This window comes from Falco biarmicus, chromosome 7 (genome assembly GCF_023638135.1).
Source record: "Falco biarmicus isolate bFalBia1 chromosome 7, bFalBia1.pri, whole genome shotgun sequence".
NCBI lineage: Eukaryota > Metazoa > Chordata > Aves > Falconiformes > Falconidae > Falco > Falco biarmicus.
Window position 1 is genome coordinate 12,737,027 of NC_079294.1, and position 25,931 is coordinate 12,762,957.

General features: G+C 37.0%; 1 protein-coding gene across 1 annotated transcript in view; it reads right to left on the reverse strand.

The window, feature by feature from the left end:
* The window catches only part of NPAS3 (neuronal PAS domain protein 3), a 613,103-nt gene that overhangs the window by 419,075 nt on the left and 168,097 nt on the right, over positions 1-25,931 (reverse strand). The window contains exon 2 of the mRNA XM_056347593.1: positions 8,944-9,188. Coding sequence (XP_056203568.1) covers positions 8,944-9,188 — 245 coding nt within the window. The remainder of the gene's footprint in view (positions 1-8,943; positions 9,189-25,931) is intronic.

Here is a 25,931-nt window from a genome sequence, read left to right on the forward strand (position 1 = left end):
AAAAATCCGTATCATTATATAATGACAAGAAATTAGCTTGGTTTGGATTTGAAAGTTTTCCCTGATGTTTTTTACCATCCTTGCCAAGGTTGGAGACATTACAACTGTTGACACTGTTCTCCTCCTGACATATTTACCTCTGCAAGTCTGAAGCCTGTGCTGTTGCTAAAACCTGCTAGCCAATATCATCAATGTTCTCAACCATGAATTATAATGACGACACCCACCATCTTTCAGCTGGAATGAGGAAGGTATGTTCTCAACTCGGGGGTGGATTTTGAATGACACAGGATTATTGTGCACAGAAAGGCAGGCCCATCGAAGGAAGATAGAATGAATTGAAAAGTTAAAAACTATTTAGGGTTTCTTTTAAATATTAATATTCTTCTCCAGGTTGCCCTCATTACCAAGACTGCATTAAGAATGCAAACATGTAGAAGAAAATGCAGGACTACAAAAAAGAGAGAGTCAACGCTGGAAGCCGCATACAGGAGGAAGACATTATCCATATTCAGTGTTCCAGCTAAAAACTCAAAAACAAAGAATGGTTAAGAAAAATACACTGTATTAAAAGAACATAATGAAAATGCAAAAACGACCAAGTCAATGTAACAGCCCAAGAAGAGAAAAAGGAAGGTGAAATGCAGTGTAATAGAATGGAAATACAGTAGTGGCTGGGAATGAGAGCAAAGTCATGCAAGCCGCCTGTTCTATTTCCTTGCTCTTTAAAACACTTCCTGTCTGGTTGTTTTCCTAGCTAATTGTTAAGATGCAAGGTGTGGAGTTCTAGCAATAAACAACTCTTCCAGGGACTGACATCTGATTGACAACATTTTAGAAAGAGTATTAATTTTTTACCAATAGTAAATGTGTGTCTCCACAGAAGTGATGGATAGAACTTTTTACGAGACAAATAAAGCACCATAGGAAACTAAAACATTCTATCATTTCTGCTAGCAGAACTGGAAGGATCAGGTAGGTTCTTTTTATGCCTTTGTTCATGCAAAAAAGGAGAGCTGAACTTGAGATGTTTTCCCGTTGTTCCTGTTCTGCATCTCAAGAAAACCAAAACCTTTCGAAGTCTTGTAACAAAATTAACTACTTGGGAACAACCTGTAGCTTGGAGTTTAGGACAGCAAATATAAATATGAATATTATAATCATTATAAAAATTTAATAATATTTTTCATTTCATTATACTGAAATAAACACATTTTAGGTTTGCTTTATTGAGCGGCATAGATCATTGTTTATCATCCAAACATCATTGCAGTTTGCAAATTTGAAATCAGCACTTGTGCCGTGTTTATTGCCAGTTCATTGAAGATCATGCCCAGAGTGCTTTCTGCAGGAAACCACAGAAACTCTTTCCTAATAGTACTTTTCACTTCAATTTACTTTCCAAGATCAATCAGTTTATAAAGTTAATGTGTTTCGCTTGGTTCTGCCAATACAATATTCTTCCAGTATTTTAAAATCATAATTCTTATGCACTAGTAAGTCAAATGCCTTACAAATACTTCAGTATAAAAAGCATATCCTGGTTAACTGGACTTGCAATTTCAGAGAATTAAGCTGTGTTTGTTTTATAAGAATTATTGTCCCTTTACCCATGTTTGCTGAAAAAATACACGATCTTACCTTTATCCCTTTATTGCAGGAATTTTCCCAATATTTTGCCTGCAACTACTCTGACGCTAAGACAGCTCAGTACCGCAACCGCCACACCACCACCACTGCAAAGAATGGGTGATGCTGCAAACTGTATCAGGCTGATATCAGAGGTAACCCAATCCTTGTCTGAAGAACGCGCACAATTTATTCAACAGTTCTGGAATATCTGAGAAACACAGCAAGCTGGGATTCACGATGATGATGCCCAAGAGTTTCAGAGTCCCTTGCTTATACCATGGCAGGTAACCTACCAAAGCAACACGCAACTGTGATGACTGCTGTGGAGCAAGGCCAGTGTGTATTACTGTAATGTCAGGGGTTTCCCTGCTCTGTTGGTAAGATCTGCTTTTTCTGGCACATCTAAGAATTATACTCTTTTGTTTTTCAAGTACTTTTAAAGTTTGATTCAGACACTAAAGAAAGATTCCTAGTTTCCCCAGCAGAAAAGATAGAGATAGCATTCATCATGTACGGGTACAACTCAAACACACAGCAGGCAGTTCTTGGAGCCTCACGCTTGGGACTCCAGCATTTGAATTCCAGAAGCAGAATACTTTTGCATGGGAAGCTTGAGAGAGAAACAAGGAGGATTGAGCAAGACAACAAAATCCACAACAAGCTATAATAATCCCATTTTGATTAAGACATATGATATAGAATCATATGATCATTTAGTTTGGCAAAGACCTTTAATATCATTGAGTCCAACTGTAAATCTAACACTGCCAAGTCCACCAAACTATAAATTCTGGCAGCAGAATTCTCCTCCCCAAGTTTTTATATTGTTGATGACTATGATTGCATATGCTCCCTGAACGCTGCCGTAACAGTAACCTGAGCTATAAAGGCCGGCAGAATGGATTCTGCACAGACAAGCACTTGAAGAAACCTGTATCAAGCTCCCCTGCCTTTGCTACAACCACAAGTTTTACCGTACCTTACTGCTAATGAGCCTATATTGTTGCCAGAATTTTTCCCATTTCTAATACAAATAAACCAATTTTTTTCTTTCAGTTTTCTAATCCTGGTAGATTTTTACTTAATTTATCTGCTTGTCTTTGTAAACTTCCTGCACCTAAGAGAGTCTAGTTTATCCTAACTGTTATGTATTTCCCTTTTATTCCCAAAGTTTTACATAAATACATACATCTTTTTTCAAATACTTGATTTCACTTCCATTCTAAAAAAGGATGCAGTTTTATAATTTTAAGGTGCACAGAAGATGGCAGTTTCATAATTTGAGTTCTAGTCAACATTTATTCTAATTTTTCCATCAACATTTTTCCTCACAATCAATTTCACACATAAGTTTCTCCATTAGTCAATTAGTCCCTCAAAAGCACTGAGTATATTGGTTGGCACCCTCCTCCATTTGCAGAGATTGAAAGCAATCAGGTCATGATCACTTGTCACTAGGCAACCACCAACTCTGAGTCCAGTATTCAATTCATCTTATCTATCACAATGAGATTCAAACAGAGCTACCTCATTTTGGCTTCCACATCTTTCATACTAGAAAACCATCAATAATCCTCACAAAGAACATTAATGTTTTACCACTGTCTGTCTGAAATTTCCAGCACTCCTTTCCTACATTCAAACCACACCTAATCGCTTTTTCCTTTACCCTGTGTAATAGGTTGATGACTAAGCTACCTGTTCCTATGGCTGCACTGCCCCTATGGCCACATAAACAGGTTTACAATGGATAGACATTATGTTTACAATCAGTGTTTGATACTGGCACACAGAGCACTTTATAGTGGCCTACACATAAACAAGAATCAGATTCTCATAAGAAAAACACCTGCAAGACAGGGAGAAATAAATTACGGGGCTACCTAGAATTGTCCAGCACAAGGGCAGATGTTCCACACCAAGCGGGATGGCCAGATCCGGAGAACCTTTCCATAACAAGCAATACTGCCAATTCACCTGCGCCATGTTGTTTTCATCTCATGCACCTTTTCATGTCTAACAGTGAAAACCAATGTCTTCGGCCACAAACACTGAGGAAGAAAGTAATTCTTATTTCTTTGCCCCTATAGAGGGTTTCCCTCAGATAGAATTGTGTGGCGGTTCAGAAGCAAAGACTGGTCTTAGCAGAAGGCCTGGGTGGCTCGGCAGAGAAAAGCTTGTACTATCTTGCCTCTCCTGCTCTGAAGACAACTATCAGTTTAAAATATGAAAGGTTAACAACAGGTAATGTTATCTAAGGGTTTCCACAATGAGAACATTCAGAAGAGAACCATTTATTTATCTCTAAAAAATGCATACATATCCAGCATAAAAATTATCAGAAAAAGATACTTAATGAAAGTAACCTCACTTGATATTTGGGATAACAATTACCATACTTTCCAATTATCATTATCGCTTATTTTCTTTCCCAGAGAATTCAAAGCTCTGGACTTACTTCCTCAGCACCAAGTTCCATAATACGATAAGACTTCATTTTCAGCCTACGCTTACATGCTTTGTTTATGTTGAGAATGGATCCTTTGGAAAATATGCAAGTTTAAAGGCAACAGGTGTCATTTTGTGTTAAAGTTTAATTTTTTCTTCTGTGATTACCAAAACAACGTCTTCTTTTTTTTTTTTTTTTGTCATTACCACAGCAGAACTGAAGTAACATTGGATGCTTTTATTGCAAGCAACGTGTCAGAGGCATATTTAGTTACATTGGACAAGAACAATTTGGACAAGAAAAACTTGAGTTCACCACAAACACTTTTGACAGCATCTGATTTCTTTTTATACTGATATATATTAATTCCAGAACACAGATGTGTAAAACTACCTAATGGGAGAACATGTAACACTAAGAGTACAGATGGCTAAACTAAAAGTGACATTCTTCACACAATCTACCAGTCAATCAGTACTATTTACCAAAGTCCTTTTCACTCCTCAGCTAGAATCTCTCATTCGCCTGTTCTACTACAGCAGAACATAAGTAAGGTTATTACACTTATGTAGCATAAAATGTAAAGATTTGGCTTAAAAAAACCCTTTTTTTTAAAAAAAGCAGCTCATGATAAACTCACTTATACCTTGAGATTATGGATAATCCCACAATCACTTTTTTTTTTTCATACAAAGAGAAGACATGCCCGAAGTTGTTTTAGGTAATCTAATTTCCATATGCAACATCACTTGGCAGGAAATTAGACTCATGGCTTTGCACAAACACTTGTTTGTACCTCCAAAGACAGAAATGAACACCTCACTTCAACAAAAAAGGAATGAAAATCTAATAACTATTTTGATGCTATCATGGCAAATTTCCAGGACAAGGGTTTGTAAAATTAGGCACAGACTACTGGATTTAATTGCTGCTTCAAAAGTAACATTAATGGCAAATGCTGGGACTGGTGCTCAAGACAGAGTCATGAGCCTTCTTTTTATAGTGACAGTGGTCACACACCAGTGCCAGTGTCCCAAAGATGCCCAAAAAGCAAATACATGCCATGACTTTACATCAGCCAAACACATTCAGCACACTAGAGAACATCACGGTGCTTCATACTGCTCCCCACCCTTCCTCTCTTTATTTGAAGAAAAAGGAAGAAAATATGGCTTGGTAAGAACACCTATGGAGTAGCAGAAAAAAAACATTAAAACTGCATGATCTTTGAACTCTTTCAACAACAGTCTGTGCTAAAAATATAAAGAAATTTGGAGTCAATCATTTGGAGAAAATATTTCAAAATATGAAGGTTCTCACTCCTCAGAAGGGTCTGGCATGGGTCAGGCAATCAGAACGCGCAAGGGGGCTATGCCATGGAAAGCACCACTTACTGGCTGAGCACACAGTACAGACTATAAAAATGCTTCCATTACCAGATCAGAACTTTCAAAAAGCTCACCTTTGGGTGCAAAACATTGATCAGCAGCTCATTTGCTGTTCTCCTCAGAACATACCCCTTAAATACTGGGAGTCAAACAAAGACTTTTGGAGGGACTGAAACAGAATAGTACTGATATTCATAACATATTGTATATAGCATGTAAAGAATAACCATTTTATTTCTACTGACTCTAAATAACTTTTTGATTATTTTCTGCCATACGAGAATCATGTCCTGGTCTTTAAGAACTGTAATCTGTAAATTCATCTGCTATAACTTGTGTGCGTATTTGTTTACAAGGACTAATACTTCCTACATAAAGAAAGCCTTAGACAATGTACGAATAAAAATTGACTGAAGCCTGCTGTATTAGAAGGTGGAAAATTTATCCATTTTTAGCAAATGTCAAATCATTGGCTATTGCTTTTAAGATTAATAAAAGATATAATGGTTTCTAGATAGCCTCTAAATAAAGATTACTATGAATGGAGAAATGATTTACCAATAGTCACCACAATGAGATTTCTTTAAAGGTTACAATCATCAGTTATTTAGCTGAAACAGTGCTGAGAATGCCTGGTCATTTCTTGAATAATGCATAATGTTCATTGTAGATTTGATCTGTATTTTAACAATACAGATATTTCTAAAATAATGGAGAAAACTATCTGTTACTTTCCAACTGCTCAAGATAGTTACATGAAGTAATTGTCTCTGAAAATATTATATGGAGTTACATGACTGTTCATTTGCAAGAACAACTTGTAGTGATCGCTACACAGTAAGGCATAAGAAAACAAACTCATCAGGTTTTATAGACTTTTAAGAAAAGCTGTGATAAATACAGGGCATAGAAAAGGACCTTCCTGGAATACTAAAATAAAATTATTAAATTGCTGTATAGTACAGGGGGACAAATGTAAAACTAACCTTTGAAAATTTACAATTAAAAAAGCAGGACCAACAAACACATTTGGCAGGGGGGGGGGGAGGGGGGGCGGGGCGCAGGGAAGCAGTTGGCTACGCAACATAAATACCTCTGATATAATTTTCCAAATACCTTTAAGTCTATCCAGAAGATTGCTCGGGCACACACAAAGTATAAGGTCTAGTGTTTTATTGTAGGATTATCAACCATACTTCATGTGAAGCTGCAAGCTATTTATGTGAGCTTGTTTCTCCATATGAACTTCTTCAAGAGCAGCAAAACCCAACCTTAATAAATGAAAATTAATTTATTTTGATGTAATTTCATGAATGTTTGATCAGAATGTGTTAACAGGTTTCAGTGTAAGGAGAACTGGTGAAGTAATAAAATATACCTCTACTATACAGTTAAACCTGCTTATGGGAAACTCTTGTACAATGAAACACTGTTTATTCAAGCATTATTTTGATATACTGAACACAAATAATGCAATCCTACTTAATATAAAGCTAAGTACTCAACAGGGGGGTGGGGGGAAACAAAACCCCTTCCCCAGCTCCCCACAACCCCTATGCCTAGAGGGATGGGAACCATATCACCAGATCAGTGGAGAAGCAGGATTATTTTATCAGGTAAGGTGAAAGACATTAAATGTTTACCTAGCTTTTTTTGTAGTGAGAAACGTGTTAATCTAGGCCAGAGTATTTATGATGTTGTCTAAGAATAAGGTTTCGTTCTCCCTCTAAACTATTTTCTTCATTAGAATCTGTGCCCAAAAAGGAATATTCAGGTATATATTCCACAAGTGGTTAATGAAAAACAAAACAAAACAAAACAACAAAAAAAACCCACCAGCCAGATACTCCAAAAACATACACAGAGATCTGCAGAGATCAGACTTTCCATAATACAGGACAGCTTGTAGAAGCACTGTATGTCTGTTAGCAACAGGAATTTTGGGAGGAATTATTTGTTTTAACAGACAGATCACAGATTGTACAGCAGTTCACTTTACATCCACCTTGAAACACTGTTAAATTGCCTGAGAATAAACTCTCATCTTGAAAAAATGGGGAACTTTTGCATATTACATCAGAAGCCTGATGAACCACATTATACTCATGCTCTGGATGATGTAATTACTACTTTTTTTTTTTTTTCTCCCTGAAAATTATATATGATGTGGCAGATAATATAAATGAAATATATGAAATGACGCAAATGTGTCCAGCTACCAAATCATCACCCTGAAAGTCCTTTGCTTTTACCCTCCATGTCTATCTCTGTCCACTGAAAATTATAACTTTCCTTAACTAATATTACTTCCTTTAAATGGAAGAGCAGGTAAAAGGCCTTTGCACCGTCAATACCAGTAAACTTTCAGCAGCAGCTGTGGGCTGATAAATAAGATTCTATTTCTCCCTCCTCCCCTCACCCTTAAAGGTATTTTTTTCTTTTGCCTCATGCTATATACAGTCTTTTCAGTTTAGTGTAGACTGAGTTTAAGTTTCATCATGTGTCGGAAAAAAACTGAAGTGCACAAATCTCATATGCCTCTTTCCAAACTATGTTTCCTCCAAAATGTGAGATCAGTAGCTAAAATAAAACAGCGTAGTTTTCTGTGCTGTCAAAGCCAGGACAACCAAAATTCCCAGGTTATGGTAACTTTGAGTTCTTGCTGTTAACGCAGCTTGCTCTCTATTTTACAATACTTATCAGACAGCAAGATCACACTCATCTACATAAGTAACATGAGTAAAAATAAAAAAAATTACAAAAAAATGACCAGTTTACAGAAGTCCTTGGAAACACTACATAGGACCAACATGCACATAGCCTCTAAAACAACCGATTCCTCTGTTACCTGACTTCTGTGGCAACTCATGTCTAAAACATTGATTTTCCTGCCCAACTGCTTGTTTGAGCATGAAAAGAGGGTGTTTAATATTGAAAACAGTCTATTTTGGCTGAAATGTTGACAGATGCCTACGGGCTGAGAAGTCAAAATAATTTCTATACACATTACAAGATGATATATAAAATCCTGTTCTCTAATATGAAGATTTAAATGTTTTGATGTGATGCTTTCAAACTTCAGAATACATGATTCTGCCTTTAAGGTCTAGCCAGAGAATTAAGATATTGAATCCTCAAATCAAGAAATAATGCCATGTTCCTCTCAAACACATCCTTATATAAAACACTAAACCAAAGCAATGGCTAACTTCAAACAATTTAGTCTATGTCACCCAGAAGATATACAGCTGTAATAATTACATCAATAGGTTCCTTGTTAAATAAAAAAAATAAATAAGAGGTTTATTTCACCTTCACATGGTGTCTTTCTCATGCAGACCTCAGATTTCCACATTTGTATCCCTTTAAAGGATTTGATATGCAGGGAAAGAAGAAAGGATGATGGTAAAAATTTCAATTTAGCGGTTACTAAAGGCTGCCATATTCGATACTATACAACATATTATTCCATACCTTTTACTGATGTATTAGGTGGAGGTCCTTCCATTCTCAAGTTCCACGGAGGATCACCTTGATTAGCAAAGTCCCTCATTTTCAGATAGCTAATTGTAAGTCGGATGATGGATGCCTTGTCAAGCTGGCTGGTAATGGCTGCAGGCAGTGGCAACAACTTTGCCAACTCATAGAATTCAAAATTCTCCTTTCCCCGGCGAGAGCGAGCAGCATCTCGGGATTTCTCCTTCCTCAAAGCTTGTAAACTGAAAGAAAATAAACAAAGTAGGACATTCATCAATATTAGCGTTCTGTCACATTTAACCAATTTGCTTTTTCACTGCTGGTCTTCTGTACAAATTACTACATTTACAAAATGCTGCTGTGTATGGATGTACAGACTTCAGGATATATTTAATGGTACTCCAGTCTTTGAATGATTAAAACTAATGATAATATTTGAGTTTCAGTGGTAGCCAACATATTGACTACTCCTAACTCATTTCAGCCACTTTCTTTTTAGCCTGCCCTTCCTTTCTCTGCTGCCAGCTGCAAGAAAAGATTCCCAAGAATGCTGTGTATGTGGAGTTTATCTGCCTAGATGTCATTGCTTCTCCTGACTCATTGTACCCAATTTTGTCTAAATTTGTGCCAAACTCTGACTCTTGGGAAAAGAAGGTTAAAAGTAGATGACTGAAGTGTGTGCTACCTCTGGCAGGGGTTGCGGTGCAGCCAAGATGACCAAACAGGTTGTACAGTGACCTCTTAGCCACAGAAGTTTAAGTCTGGTGAAATGATGTAAACCTTCCTGGATTTCATTAAGCTGCTCTTTTTGAGTGGTTCAGCTGTCCCTGCTGTGGGAACAGCAACCTTTGTCAGCGGGGGAAGCAAGCAGTTAACACAGTTATGTGCTTCACATGTCTGATTGTAATTCACTACCACATACATGCCAGCCTGACAACTTTTTGGACAGAAAGGACCTCCTGCATTACACTGAACAGGTGGAAATCCAAAGACATTCATTTAGTCCTATTGCATCACTTGCTACCACCCATACACAACACCTAAAGGTAACTTGGATTTTACTTCCTGGCCTATTTGTTTAATATGTGTAAAACTGCTGAATGCACTTTTTTTTTTTAACTAACTTTTTTTGTTGCATGGTTTGGGACAAAGAAATGTACAATACTTCCCGAAAGATTAGGAGTCAATGTGTAGATAATACAAAGAACAGATATTATTTTTTTTTTTGAGACAGAGCATTCAACTCAGGATATGATAAGCTTGACCAGACCTCTGTCTCAGTGCATAGTGTTTGGTGCTGATGCTGAGGGTGGGTGTCTACCAATCAGTGTAAGGTGAGTAGAAATTATTCTTATTCATCACAAATCCCTTTGCTTCATTTGTTTACTTATTAATTTGATGAAGTTGCAGCCACGATTCCATTAACTAGTCATTGGTTTACAACAGAGCTGGAATTCAATCAATGTATAACGGAACAGCAAACGCTTCTCATAAGCTTCCACAGCTCTTCCTGAAACCCTGGATTTTACCAACAAAAAAATCATAACAGCCAGATATACAAAAGCACTCTGGCATGTGAAGTAGATAGTAGAATTTAGGCACACGTATCGAATACCATGATTCTGAGACCTCTGCTTAACTATCTTTCTAATTGGGAAATAATTTAAACTTCAGTGTCTCTTATTTTAATATTCTTACCCAGCTGCATTTTTCTGCCTGTCTGTGCCACCTCAGAATTGAAAGGGCAGATCAGCTGGGCCCTTAAAACACAAATTAAATCCCTCCATCACACTTCTCTGAGAATGCTTAACAAATTATATTCCCTACACAATTCTATACTAATAGCAATCATATCTAAAAATACAGCCTGGCTAAGAAATAGGGATGGTGAGATAAAGGTACGGGAGGAAATGGCACATCCTTACCCATAGGTAAGGAACCTACTGAATCCCACAATAAAGTACATACTTGTCTTTATGAACTCTATATAGACAGCTAGCAGCTAGATTTGTAAGTTATATTCCAGGAGAAAAGTACCTGAAAAATAAAATTTCACAATGCTTGTTGAGGATGCATCTCTGTTGAATTTCATACCTTCATAGATGTGTAAAATCCCTCAAAAGGTGCATTAAATATAGCTGATAGAAATATTTTATGTATATAGAGAAACCTGGAAGCACAGCTCTGTGAGGTGTGAACCGTCTAATTAATTTCAGTGCAGTAAGGTACCCTAATACAAGCTAAATTCCCACAACAGTAACATAAGGAAGAGCAGGTAAGTTTCTCTGCCCAATTGCTTGCAAGTGAAAGCTCATTTTCAGGGCGCAAGGGATGGCCTTTACTACGTGCCATCACACTTTTTTCTCCAGAAGCTGAGGTTGAGGACCTCAAGTCCCCAAATCAAGTTTGAAGAATCCAGAAGAGCTGAGATTCTAGATCTGTTATGAAAGTCTGCACCAAGTGGTTCACACCTTCTTTCCAAAGCACTTGATTATGCTTATGGAAAATTCTTATGGAAGAAGGGGGCTTTTTGGGGATCCCTAGTAAAACAAATCAGAAACATTACAGATCCCAGCAATTTTTGAAATTGAAGAAAAGTCAGAAATTGAATGGTGATAGAATATTCCTTAGTAACACCAAAGACTGAATCCACAGTTTACAAGTCCTGTATAGGGTTCAGGAGATTGCTGAAATTGAGTAAAATATTGCAGTAGAAAAATATGTAATACTTTACTGTATTATTAACAATTTACAATGGCAGTCAGTTAAGCTGAAAAGCGAGGCTACCTGTGCAAGTAAACAGCATCCTTTGAAAGCCACCTATGTGTATTCAACCTTTTACAATAAAAAACAGTCCCGAAGTACAAGGGATGGGAAGCTGATATAATAGACATACAAAAGAAACTCCTGAGAAATAGTATTATCAATAACATGTTTTTCCTCCCAGTCATTTGTGGAAGCTTCACCAAGTGACTCAGGTCAAGGAGTTTGTAGCTTGTAGCACTTTCCTCTTGGCATCAGTGCATTAAGCTAAATTTACAAACAGTATATGTCGAAATGTGCACAGAAGTCCTAACTTCTACTCTACATAATTCCACTAGGGAAACACTCTTATAGTGTTGGACACTACAGTTATGCTGGTACAATGGGTCCTTAATTTAGAAGCAGGGATTTCCTCAGCAGGATGCAGGAATTCCCTAGATATGGCCTAAACATCACTGTTAATACTCTCTGGCACCTGTGATTCTGATAGGCAAAATCAGCTCCATCATCAGATGCTAACAGAACAAAGTGCTGGCACTGATAATCCCAAGAGGATGCTAGAAAAGAGAGCTGTGAAGCTCACAACAGAAAGCAGTGGTGCTGGCACAGGAGCAAAACACATCTTACATTCTGTCACACGGCACTGGGATTAGAGTTGATTCTTGGTAAGTTAACTTACTAGGGTATCGGGCTACAAATACCCACATGGTGTCCTGCTAATGAGAAAAACAAAAATGTGGGAAACTATACCCATGTTTACTAAGTGGATTTCAAAAACATTCAGAAAGCACCAAGAAAGCAAGCACCACACATGTGAGAGCTCTCACATGATAGAGAAGGTCCTCCAACAGACAAGCAAATGTACATATGCTATCCATAGTACCAACAAGAAAGTAATAGTGGGAAGTATACCCAAGGGATACAAATATTCCTCCCTCTGCCTTCTGTGGAGAAAGGGAAGGAGCTCAGATAATTGGATCAGAGTGCATCACCGTACGATATCAGATGATGTCATCATCAATAGCAAAACTTCATGCGTTCCCTTAAGAACATACTTCTCAAAGAATTTCCATATACTGAGTCCACTAAAGAAGACTAAGAGGTTTCCAGCTGCTAGCTCCTGATAATTCAGAGATGCAGTACCATATAAACAGGATATTTAATGGCTAGTAAAGTAATGCTATTTTAGATAGCAGGCTTCTAAAATATATATTATTTTTCCTTTTAGGGGCTTTCCAGATGGACTGATACAAAAGGGGTCTGTTTTTTACAGATGAAAGGGTACAATAAATATTACCATACAATTTTAAAATGGTGTACACAACATTTCTAAAGTAGATTTTCTATTGAAAACACAGCAGATGCAGAAGACATGATAATATGGTGTTGCATAAAAGTTTTATTGGTACTCATAACTCACTTGTGATTTCATTGTGCTTGTGGTCATTCCAAGCATAACCTGCTTCATATTTTATTTCACATCATTTAATATATTTTATATTCATAAGCATATACATGCATCCATATCTGTGTGCACACCCACAAGCTCCACATGTCTGGCAGATCATCATCTGTCACTTTAAAGATGGAACAATCACAGCTCCTAATTTTTGCAGAGTATAATGGCAATCAAACATATTACAGCATATCAACAGATGTACTGACCTATATTAGCAATGATTTTTTAGCATATCAGTACCTCGCTTCTGTGTCTTGGTTTGGGCAGTAAAAATCAGTGAAATAAACTAATTCCATGAGTTTGCGTTTTGAATGAAAACAGGGGAACGGTCATGGTTACAAATATTTCTATCTGTAATTTCAAAATATAGCTTGGAAGTAGATATATCACAGAGTTGCCTGCCCAGTGTTAGAAAGGCAGCTTGCATTTATATTTCACCTATGCTGTTCCCTTAAGCCTGACACAGGCAATCTCCCCGCCAAGCAAGGCTTCTCAGAAATGTCGGTCTCTCCCTGCTCAGCCCCACGTAACAGCGCCGGCAGGGTTTTACGGTACCCTTGCTGTACTTGTCATAAATAGAGATTGGACTGGGGACGATGGCCATAAAACAAGGTTTGAGGGACAGACGGGCTGCTGAGCTCCAGCTATAATGGCTCCAGCCAACAGACAGCTTGTCTGCAGTGTGCCGTCATAGTTTTTGCTCATTTTCATTAACTACAAGCAGAGAAGTATGGCAAACTCTCACAAAGGATGCACAGTATTTTTGATAATTCTATTGAAATCCTTCCTGCTTTCAGGAGAAACTTCACAAATGCAACAGTATACCAGAACAGAGCACTTTTTCTTGTAATACTAAACAATATCACACTTGTTAATTCAGCTGTTATCGACCACTAGTGAATTTCTTAAGCCTCTAACAACAACACGGATTAGTAGCAGCAAAACCAGATACAGTACAAAAATAACAACAATATCTAATAATGTTTACAACAAGCTTTATAGAGAACGAAGCAATATGCCTGGGTGTATTTTTATATTAGTCTAGTCTTTTAAATTCAAGGATCAAAAGGTCCACTATAAACATTATCCAACTCTCCAAAGAACGCAGTCAGATGGATGTTATATCCATTTCACAGAAAAGAAATCAAATATATGGAAAGGATGTGCAACATTAGAGCACACAATGAATCTGTGACAAAAAAAAAAGAAAAAAGAGGAGGACGGGAGCTAAGTGATCCAACCCCATCAACCTCCTGAAAGAGACTTTCAATTATGTATGTCCTTCTGTGCATATTGTTTTCCAATACAAATAACAGAAGAATGCTTACTTGCCATTGACTTTAGTTGTAGTATTACATACAGAAATAAATTTATGCTGCTCCTGACTCCACAGGTGTGCATTTGGGCAAATCTGTATGAGATATGTTAGAAAGATCCTCTTATCTTGTTCTTACCTTGTTGTGTGTTAATATGACATAACATAGTATTGTCATACTTTGGACATTTTTATATTTCAATCAACTTTAGATCGCTTCCCTTTTTTAAATAACCTCTTTACTTAATTTCTGTATTTATATCAACACCGTGTAGTGGATTAATGTGATAATTTAACTAATATGAATGTTTGCAGATTCTGATCTATTACAGGACTAATCTCTTACCTGTTCCCTCACTTAGCAAAAATTCTTGAGGAGAACCTTTCCTGGGGCTTCAGGCTGACCAGTGCAAACAATGAGGGACGTTTGAGGGACGTTAAGCCCATTTGTAATAATGGATACATAGAAAAGCTGACTCTTAATGCCTGCGCGATTCATTAAGATAATGTCCAAGGCCACTGGTAGGTGCCCACCCATAGGCCATGTTCTGGACTATAAAAATCTGTTTTCATCTCACTGATCTCACAGGACAATTACACTTAATTAGAAGTTCAAAGAATGGAATAGCATCAATATAGAAATGACCCAATTATTTTGAATATTTATTTATTTTGCTTCTATGTGACTCTTACATTTGAGGATCTTTTCCAAAGTGTTCGTTAATAGTGACATCTCAAAAACAGTGTTCAATTCAAGTGGATAATCATCTGAACAACAGCACACTCCAAGAAAAGATTTATACTGGGGGAAAGATGGAGGAAGTAAAGCAGAGTAACCTGTACTACATGATTGCACATATTACAGTTGACAAGTCCAGTCTAGCCAGTCAGGCAGCACCAATGGCGGCAGCAGGAGCCTAAAGCCTCCTGTCATCAAGGGTTCTTCTTATTGTTTTGTTTTTCTAAATGTTATGCTCTAGAGAGCTCAAAAATATGCAAGAAACTGGATATTTTTTCAGTATAGCAGGTACAAGTTGAGTCTAAAAGAATGAAGCAAGAGAGGTGATGTTCCTGTATATGTGAAATAAAAGAAGAAAAAAATCCTCTTCAACTCCCTAAAACTCAAATAGTTCTGAAAAACTGATACTGAAAGTATGTTAAGTTGTTTACCTCCCATTTCTACACAGTATTTTGCTATGTTTGGGCATTTTTTTCCTTTTGAGACAAGTTTTTGAGTTGATGTTTTCTCCCTTTCTTTGCCTGTCTTTTTTACTGCTGTCCTACTCACAGACTTCTTTTTCACACAGATTGTTTCTGAACTGAGAGTACAAGAACTTAAAGACTAATAAAAAACAGTTATGCTGTTTGAAAGAGAGGAGTACTTTTGTGAGGGTAAAACCTCCAAAAAAAGAGGAAAGGAGAATCAAAAGCCACATTAAATTTTACCTTCTTCTTTCTTTTTCAAGTACATCTGAGAAGTCAGATGGCAGATTTTCATGGATTTTTCTACTTGTTTGCTTAGGAGATCCGAACATTGCTCAGTCTCACTATTTATCAATTAATCTAGCATGCAGCCTCAAAGGAAAAAGGTCGACCTGTATTAAAAATTCATCCATCAAAAATTCATCAAAGACTTCAGCATTTTAACTCATGAACCTTTGAACGCTTGCATACCTGTCAGATCTGTGGTCATGGTTAACTGGAATCTATAGTTACTACAGTATCTATACTGGCTCTGACATGAGCCGCAAGAGGAGGCTTTCAGGTGAAAGTGCAGTACATAACCTAGCGAGCCACACTGCTTCCTCAGACTGTTCTTTTCATCGGGCCGGGGACACCTGACATCTGACTACCTTCAAAGTCAGTCAAATCAGACCTTTTCAATGAGCAAACAGTTTTCAGGGGCATTCATTTTTGCCACACCATAAATATCACCATTATTATGGGGCAAAATTTTGCCACAAACGTAAACAAAACCATTAGCTGACATAATCATCAGTGGTGTAGTCCACAAATTGAAGCCATTTAATGCTGTCTAAGAAAAATTAATGTTTTCAGAAGACTTTTTTTAATGCGTGAAGAAAGCTGTACAGTATATGCTGGAAGTTAAAGCTGGAACCTTCAAGTTCAAGGTAAAAACTCTGCTGCTTAACTAATGCACTGCTCATAGCTGTCATCATTAATTTATGTTAGCCTCTGTAAACATCAAGAGTATAATAGGCCAATTTCACAACTAAATATAGATGCACATTTTGCCCTTATATAAATGGCAGATTGCTGCTGTAGATCATCGCTGCAGCAACACGTCAGTAAAGATGCACTGTTTGATGGTCTGATGCTCACACAATATATAAAACCAGTTGTAATGGTTGTTTGGAAGCAAAGTGTAACATAGCAGCAAAATTTCATTTGTTCCACAAACTCAGGATATATTAAGCTTGGCTGACAAAGACTGTTTGATGTGCTAAATCAGTTTGACCTTCATTTTTGCTTTATATTTCTCATTTAACACATGAAATGACCATTATTTTTTTACTATATAGGAAAATACCACAGAACAGGTTTCTATTAAAAAGCCTCTTTTCCTTGTAGATAGCAAAAATACATTTTGCAAATGTGCTTTAACAATTATTGTAAAAATAATGTGCAACTTATGAAGAAAAAATAATACCTATATTATACCCAAGCCTTTTGTTATATCAGTGAGACTTGAGATTGCTTTGTTAGGCTTTGCTGTTTGACAGAAGAGCTTTCTTTTATTTTATTTTCAGTGTGTAAATGTGGTTTAAGGAAGAGGTTTGTGTCTGCCTGAACTAATCATTAAATTGAATATTTTATCGCCAATAAGCACCTTTGTTGCAACTTTTAAATGACAGGATTTACTTCCAAATCGAGTCATTAGAACATCATAATAGAAGCCTGGCAGGTTTTTAAGGATTAAAAACTCGTCATCCTACACAATCTTTTAAAACTAATGTACACTTTGATACAGCAACAATTAAGTGAGCTGTGGTGCACTCGTTCAGACCCAAACTCTGCAACCAGAACACCAGTGTTTTGATCTTTTCTTCCTCCTGTGTTGAACGAAGCAATTGCCAGCCTCATGATAATAAAGAAACTGCAGTTTTATCAAGCAATTTTGCAGCACCCAATAAACAGCACTTTACCTTGGAGCAACTTGTACATTTCACACCTTAAATTTCTATTTACCAAATCAGCTAATCACTTCACAATTGAACTTCTCAGAACAAAAAATTATCAATTAAAGTGGTTGAAACTCCTGCAAATTATCATTTAGGAATGAAGTAATTGCTTTCATCAGGGCAGAAAAGCCCGCCAGAACAGAAATGTCACTTCAGATTAGTGTTCTCACTCCTGAAGCTATGGATGACACAGCTGATATAAGACTAAATGCCAAGACCAATCAATTGCTTTTGTGGCTCTGTTCTGAGCTGCTGTAAAAGGGGCCATTTTCTAGGATCTACTCTTCATTATAGTAAATGCTATCTCCTTGGTAACATAATTCCATTTCTCATAAATTCCGTCTGAGAGCATTGTCCTAACAATGGATGTTTGTGGAAAAGAATGCTGTTGGTTTAATGCAAAGAAATTAAGTGTGAACGGCTGTCAAAGTACTATAGTTTGCTTGTTCTTAAACATAAATTGAAGTCTTTACATTAAAAACAGAATACTTTGGCGGAAATGAATGTTCTGAACAAGTGTAATATATTGCATTTGGAAGTGCTGTGTTTGAGAGTTTAGACTTTTTTTTCTTTTTCTTTTTCTTTCTTTTTTTTTTTTTTTTGTATACCTATGTTCTGTCTATAGTGGGCACACTTGTCCCTAGCAGAGATTTGTCAGTTTAAGAGAGAGTAGATAAACACTCCACTTATTTCACAGCAGTGCAGTTAGGAAATGTGAAACTGCAGAAGAAAACACAGTCTCATTATCATATGACATGCTATTTGTTAGCAGACTCATCTGTGTATAAAAGCCTTCTTTGAACTGAGCCCTTACTGGAAATATCTGTATTTCAATTTGTATTGTTCAGCTTCCTAAAATACTAAGAATCTGAGTTATGGTCTCCAATTAAAAGGATATCTGAGAAGCTAATTTGGTGGAACAGCAGCAATTTCCTGCACTGCTCTCCTCATGACTGAAGTTTAGAAACAAATTCAAGATTACAGATTTTCATTCAAAACAGGATGAAAAGTATTCCTCCCTCAATGAGCATAAGCAATTCCAATTAACAATAACAAGAGTTATGTGACAGGAGAATATATTACCGAATATGTAAAGAAGTAATTTATTCAGCATTAAGATGAAAAGTGCAATTTTACTATAGTATTTCAATGGGTAACCAAAGAAATAGCACAGGTATACTGTTGCCAGATCGTGACTACATCCCTGAATGCTAGCAACCACACAAATATATCAAAACCTGCACCCATTATGTGACATGGGGAAAACAAGAGGACAAAAGAGGTGTAAAGTCACAGCATGCCGCATCTACCTGCTTGAAGTAAACACGGTACTTTAAATTACCAAGCCCAGGTTCTCTAAATATGCTGTCTCATATAACATATTAATATGGTATACAGCATACAGCAGTTTAGATAAGAGCTTTACACTTTGGACTAAGTAGCAGTTACTACATAAATAAATCACTCCAAACCGAACAAATAGAATCCAAATTTCTGATTATACTCCTTTTGTGAGTACTGTATTTAAGAACAAACACTTCAGATTAGGGGATTCTAATCTGGTTTTGAATTAATATTTTGAAGAATGAGTGGACAGCTGCTATTTTCCTCACCTATGTCAGACCTATTGCAGAAATTTTTGCTGGAATGTTTATACCGGCTATGGCCATTATTTTCCATAACATTATTTTACAGTGGTAGCTCTGGTGTATGCAGCTACAGAGGTAAAAAAAAAAAAAGTTTTTTTGTTATAAAAGCTTTGTGTATGCAAGGTAGTTTTTCTATACAATGAAGTTTTACTACTGCCAAAAGTCCTAAGAGCACAGTGTTGCATTCAGACACCCCGTGTTTGCTCTTTACAGGTGACCTAAATAGGGATTTTGTTAGAGTTGGCTGTGCTCTCTGTAACTATCCACTCCAATTCAGTTCCCAGAGCTAGGAAAAAAAGGCAAGAATTCCAACCTCTCTCTTTCAGTGCTGCCGCACAAATAATCTCTTGGTGCTGTATTCTCAATTACTATAATACCAGGACCCATTCTGAAGAAAATAACATGCTTTATCTCCCTACTCACTCTTACAATTATCATCCTCATCATCTCCTAATTCTGTCCTTCCCATCTAAAAGTTATGCTTACACTGGTGGGTCTATGCCGAGCATATATGCGTGTTGTAGTTTCCAAGCCTACCATGGAAGTCTTGTCAAGACCATTTCTGAAGCAGCATTGAAGAAATATAGGATACACTGGCACCACAACCCAAAGGAGTTACTGCAGTTTACAGAGACACAACTGAGCTATCTTAAAATTGGCAACAATATAACTTCAGGAGGATAGACAATGACCTACACAACCAACATCAGCTCTGAGCCCTTGCATGTTTTTTGCTGCCTGTGATAAAACCTGTACCTATAGAGGTCACACTGCATTGATACTCAAGCTACCTAGTTTAAAGATACCTCCAGCACATTTGAAAAACAAAAAGAAACATGCAACAACCAGCATGGGTGGTGGTGTAGCTACATGCACTGAATGCTCAAAACCAAGCAGTGCAGGCAAAATTTTTCTTTTGCAGTCTTAGGAAGACTCCGCTGCCTGTGCAAGTCTCCAGAAGCTCACTGATAGATTTATTGCAGCTCATTCTTCCAGAAGCTCAAGCTCCACTCTCCAAGGTGCAGCGTTAGCTGTTGAACCATTGCCTCAATAGAGTATGAAGGAGCCACAAGGCCTTTCACTTTCAGCTTGTTGGCTTGAACCCTGAGCAGGTTAGTGTAAATTAATTTCAGTAGAGCACAAGACAGCAAGGTTTTCACAAGCAGGTGTCTCTTTCACATACCACATATAAAGAAATAACTTTTATTACTGCTTACATATTCCAGGACAGGCTACATTCTCCACTGACTTCCCTGGCAGAACGACTACATTTACTTTCTATTTAACCCTCTGGGACAAGTGGCAACTCTGTAACTGTCACGCAAACACTGATGAAGGGCAGAAGAAATTCGGGGGAAAATTCTGGCCAGAAAACAGTAATTCAAACAGAAAAAAAAAGTGCACTTTTTAGGGCATCTGCTTTTTCAAGTCTAAAGCAATGGCTTAGACACCACTGGTAGTGTTATAGCAGTGTATGAAGCTTTAATAAAAAGAAACAAAGCCAGACAAGCACATAGGGTTGGACACAGAACAAAGACTAAACAAAACAAAACAAAAAAATTATCTCAAAACCAATAAAAAAATCTCAAAACCCCATCATTCTTCCACAGATCAGTATTAACATACATTTTCCAAGGCTAGCTTTCTCCCTTCTACCTGTTTCTTAGTGGAATTAGGCTATACTTACATGGTTTTACTTCCCAAGGAACATTAAAGACTTGCCAAATACTATAGAATCTTACAATTAGTTTAGCAAGAGGGAACCCTTCCTGAAACTTTAAGCAGGACGTCAATGCAACTATATGCATGTGTTTCCACTGGCACAAAACTAGCATTATAGTTTACAGGTTAGGAAAAAAAGCCTCATGAAGCACCCTGTTACTGTGCACAGTGCTCCACAAGTCTCTCCCCAGTTCTAATTACAAATTTTCAGGTTTTCTTGTTCATCAAAAGATAGTTTAAAAACAAAGTTAATCTTGCAGATTCAAACTAAGTAATCTTCATACTCTTAAAATAACCTCTTTGGATGGTATGAAACACATTAACGAGCCCGGAAACGCAAGAAACCCACAAAAAAACCATACTGTCCCCTTCCATTCCACCCTCCATTCCATTCATAATAAATGAATGAATAAAAGAAAACCTACATAAGGATTAAAGTGCCAAGTCCCCAGAGCAGTCAATTTTATATTTAAAATTTTATTAAAAAAACCACACTGCCTGCATCATCATGGTTTAGTGTATTACAGTAGCACTGCATAAATGTAACAGGTTGATGGAAATTCTTCCTACTTTCAGTCTGTTACAAACTTCATTAAGAAATAACCTTTCAGTTGAAATTTTTCATGCGGGTTCTCAGCTGGTCCCCAAAATGAAATTTTATATGCAGATAGATAAAAATTCATTGAACCACTTTTTAGTTATATGGCTGTATGGATTTTAGGTGCATAAGACAAAGACTTACAGGTCATATGAAAAAGACATAATATTGTTATATTTTCAGCAGTTTTGATACAGCAGGATAAAAGTGAAACCCACACTGATTACAGAAGGAAGAACTCCCTCCTTGTTCCATTTACAGATACCAGTAACGGCCACACACATTATTTGGCTCACATGTTTCCTGAAATGCTAAGAAGAGTCTATTGTCAGAGGTTTCGTACTCAACCCAGACCATGACTGCCTCACATAGTGGTAACTGCTGTGCTGGAGGTATGTCCCTGAATATTTTAGTTTTCAGGCACCTGTAGAAGACTAAGATCTGATTTCTAAATAAGGTGTTCAGAAACGGTATAGCCAAAACCAATTTTCCTTAGAAACCGATTTAATTAGTTGGAGTAGACCTGATGCTACAAGCATTTTATGTCCAAAGTAGTGATCCACCTAAACCTTTGCTTAAAACACACACATCATAAATTACAATCCTAAAAATGTAAAAAGCAACACTTAACTGAAAGCCTCAAAGTTTTAACATTTCAGACATAAATCCCATGTCCTAAATAATGCTTACTTCCTTCAGTAGTACTCAACTACAAGCAAAAAGTAGCAATATCCTAAAGCCACCAGACTGAACTTACCAAAGGCATTAAAATTTTCAGTGCTCTGAAATATACCCACTGGCTGCCCAGGCTACATCTCCACCAAGTAGCAAAGCTTCTTGCAAAAATGCTTCCAATAAAACCCCAAAACCAAACAAAACCAAACCACCTAAAAAACAGCCACAGACCTCAAGAAATGCGAGTGACAGCAAACCATGAAAGAAAGCAAGATTGAAAGGTAAAGTCCTGTTCTGACGAGCTCCTTGCCTCAAGTGACCTCTTAATTACCCAGCAGGTAAAGCACCTCCCTGCAAAGTCTCACAGGTCTAGATCAGAGAAGAGTATTATAATTATCTAGGAACTATCTTCATCATGAGGCAGGCCACATGTTACCCAGCAATTCTGGTTTCTTTTGCAAAAGTAACAATCCTAATCTGGAAACTCCAAGAAGTAAAGAATTTCTATTGCTAAGCAGCTGCAATGTTTAAATTAGCCTCACCATTAACGTTTTGTGTTTTATTTCCAGTTTCAACTTTGCTGAATTCAGCTTTTAGTCACTGAATCTTGCAATTCCTTTGTCCACTAAACAATAGAAGCTCCAAATATCTGCTGTCTTCTTCCTGTCTGGGTAATTACAGGCCATGATCAAGTCACCCTTTTAGCCTTCCCTTTGACAAGATACTCGATTGACTAAACAAACTCAGTCATTGTATGTTTTCCAGTCTTCATTTCAGCAGTCTTTTTTTCAACATAAAAAGAACTAAAAAATTTCAACACTGAATCCAGTAGCAATCAGCAGCAGGTAACACCATCTTCCATGTTCAATACTTTAATTGATATATTTTAAGATTATTTTAGTCCGTGTCTGAAACAGCATCATACTGGGCTGCAGTGCTCTGCTACTCATGAGAAAACTGAAGTCTTTCAGTTTGGGGTTCACAGAAGAAAAAGACACTGAGATATAACTATGAGCTACAAGTTCAATTATGTGTTTCTCCCAGCATGTTATTCCTGGCCAGAGATGGTATTTATGTTTCAGAAACGGAAACAGATCTGATAAATTCCATAGGCCTCAAAGCATGTAAAATTAGAGAAAAACATTAATCTATTAATGCCAGAAACCAACATATTTTCTCCCAGGCATGTAGAATTATCTCAGTCTCATCCAGATTGATTCTCATTTCTTTTATTTCTGAGGAGTAAAGTAATCACTTGCTCTGAAGACAAGCTGGCAAAGTGTTTCTTTTATACCACCTAAGAATTTTTGGTGTAAAATGGCAGAATCAGGTTAAAATGACAGAGCTCAGAAACAAGCAGAGACATTCTGTACAAGTTTCTTAATTTCCCCCAGCACAAGATATGCATTTTTCATTTATCCAGATTTCATTTTTCTGTTTTCTAAGCAAACTGAAATTCCTCAAAGAAAGGCTCCCCATTTTCCCTAGCATGGACTGCTTGGATGGACCAGACTGTTACCTGTCACTTCCATCAATCACAACAATAAAAAATTAATAATAATTAAAAAATAAAAATTGAGACAACTTTATTCCTTCTCTATTCAGCCACAGCATTATGCTTAAAATTATTCAATTTTTAAACTCCTCTGACTTGGACCAGCATTTCTCCTCCTAACCTTCTGGCCATCTTCCCCAGTGCTCTGACTGCTACAGCACTGTGAGGCTGACCTGTGTAGGTGAACAGGGATGGAGAGTATTTAAGAGCACCAGTGTGAATCACCGAGGGCAAAGAGCAAATTTGTCATAGAAGAGCTGGTGGCAGAGCATTATTATTCCTCAAAGGCTGCTGAAAACCTTTCAGATTGCTGTTAGCCATCAAACCAGTACTGTTGCTCAACACAGACAATATGCCCAGGCCTCAAAAACATCAGCAGTGGTGTTGTTCATGTTCTCCATGTCAAGTCATTGCCCAAGTATTGGGTTTTTAGTATACCCAAACACATACGCTAAGTGAGCCTCTGTCATAAAAAATTCCTATGGCCATGGTTTTAGTAATGAATTCTTGAGATAGTCCCAAAAAGCCATTATTCACACAGATATTCAAAACATATAGAACAATTAAGGCAGGATTTTCAAAACCACACAGTGCTGGTGTATTCCCACACCTAGTGAAAAGATGCCCTGGAAGTTGGGTTTGAAAATGCCACCTTACTCTGTTTAAAACTTCTCATCACTATGATAATCTCAGTCAGGTAAACCAGAAATACTTTGGAGTCAAGAGGACATATAACCTATATATACCCATAAACACTACATATTAATCTTGGAACTTACCTGTTGATAGATCTACGAGCTCATCGGAAGGGGAAAGAGGTACAATGACTGCTAGACTCCTAGTAATAGCTACTGAGCGGTGTTTAAACCAGCAATTGTATTAGGTTTGTGGGTGGGGGTTTAGCTACAGAAAAGAAAGAGGAAAAGAACGAACCATCACAAAGAGCTATTATACCTGACGGGCTCTACAGAAGACAGATGAAATGTGAGCTTCAGTATTCAAAATAGAAAGGATACAATCATATGTCTGGTTAACTTACAGGAAATAGTTCCAGAGACAATTTTATACTAACTACAGTGATTTGAGCAATTTTTAAAAATAATACCAGCCAATTTCTCTCCATTATACTCTGCTGGCAGAAAATAAAACATTTTTCTTTGAAATGATTGCCTCTGGTTTTGTTAAATCATGCAGCCTGTCAACATGTGGTCACCAGTTTTACATGATCTTTCTGCTTCTCTGGAAAAGAATGAATTTGCAGCCTGATCCGTGATATAAATACGTAATCTGGCATCAGTTAAAGTTGTTGCTATTACTACAAAAAAGATAGGTCAGCAACTGTAATATTGTAATATGAAAAAAAAAAATCTAAGTCAAAATGATACATTCTGATCTCAAATATGACAGGATTTTTGTTTTCCTTAAATGTTAGTTCTGGCAACTCTCGCCATTGAGAAATTAAGAGCAGGAAAAAAAAAATATAGGCAGAGTCTAATTCCATCACCAGCTGTGCCTACCCAACTCCATTGATTTCAAAGGACAACATGGACCCTTAGTGTTAAGTGATTTCGTAAGAGTAAATATTTGAAAAACAAAATGAGAAAAAATTGTGGAATCCTTCCTTTGGTACACAGTTGTTTCAGCAAGCTCACAGCAGCTGAACAAATTAAATCTCCAACCTTTTGCTGTCAAGTGGGAATCATGTACTAATAATCCTATAACTGTTTGATTGGGATATGTGCTCATCTCAACAATATGACTAAATGTCTAGAAAATGTGAATGAAGAACAAAACTCCAGAAAGACAGAACACATTAAATTTGATTTTAATAAACTTATGTTGAATTAACCTTTACAAGACACTTTGTTTTTACTCAGAGAATTTGCCTATTTAGTATTCTTTTTACACCAGGGTTTTCACGTTTGCTGTCTTTTCTGAACTCCTTTGTAACCTGGGTATATCTTTTCACATATCTTTTCATCTCTGCTTAGGGATGAAGAGATATACAGAGTCAATCTTTATAATTAAATCATGACTGTTGACAAC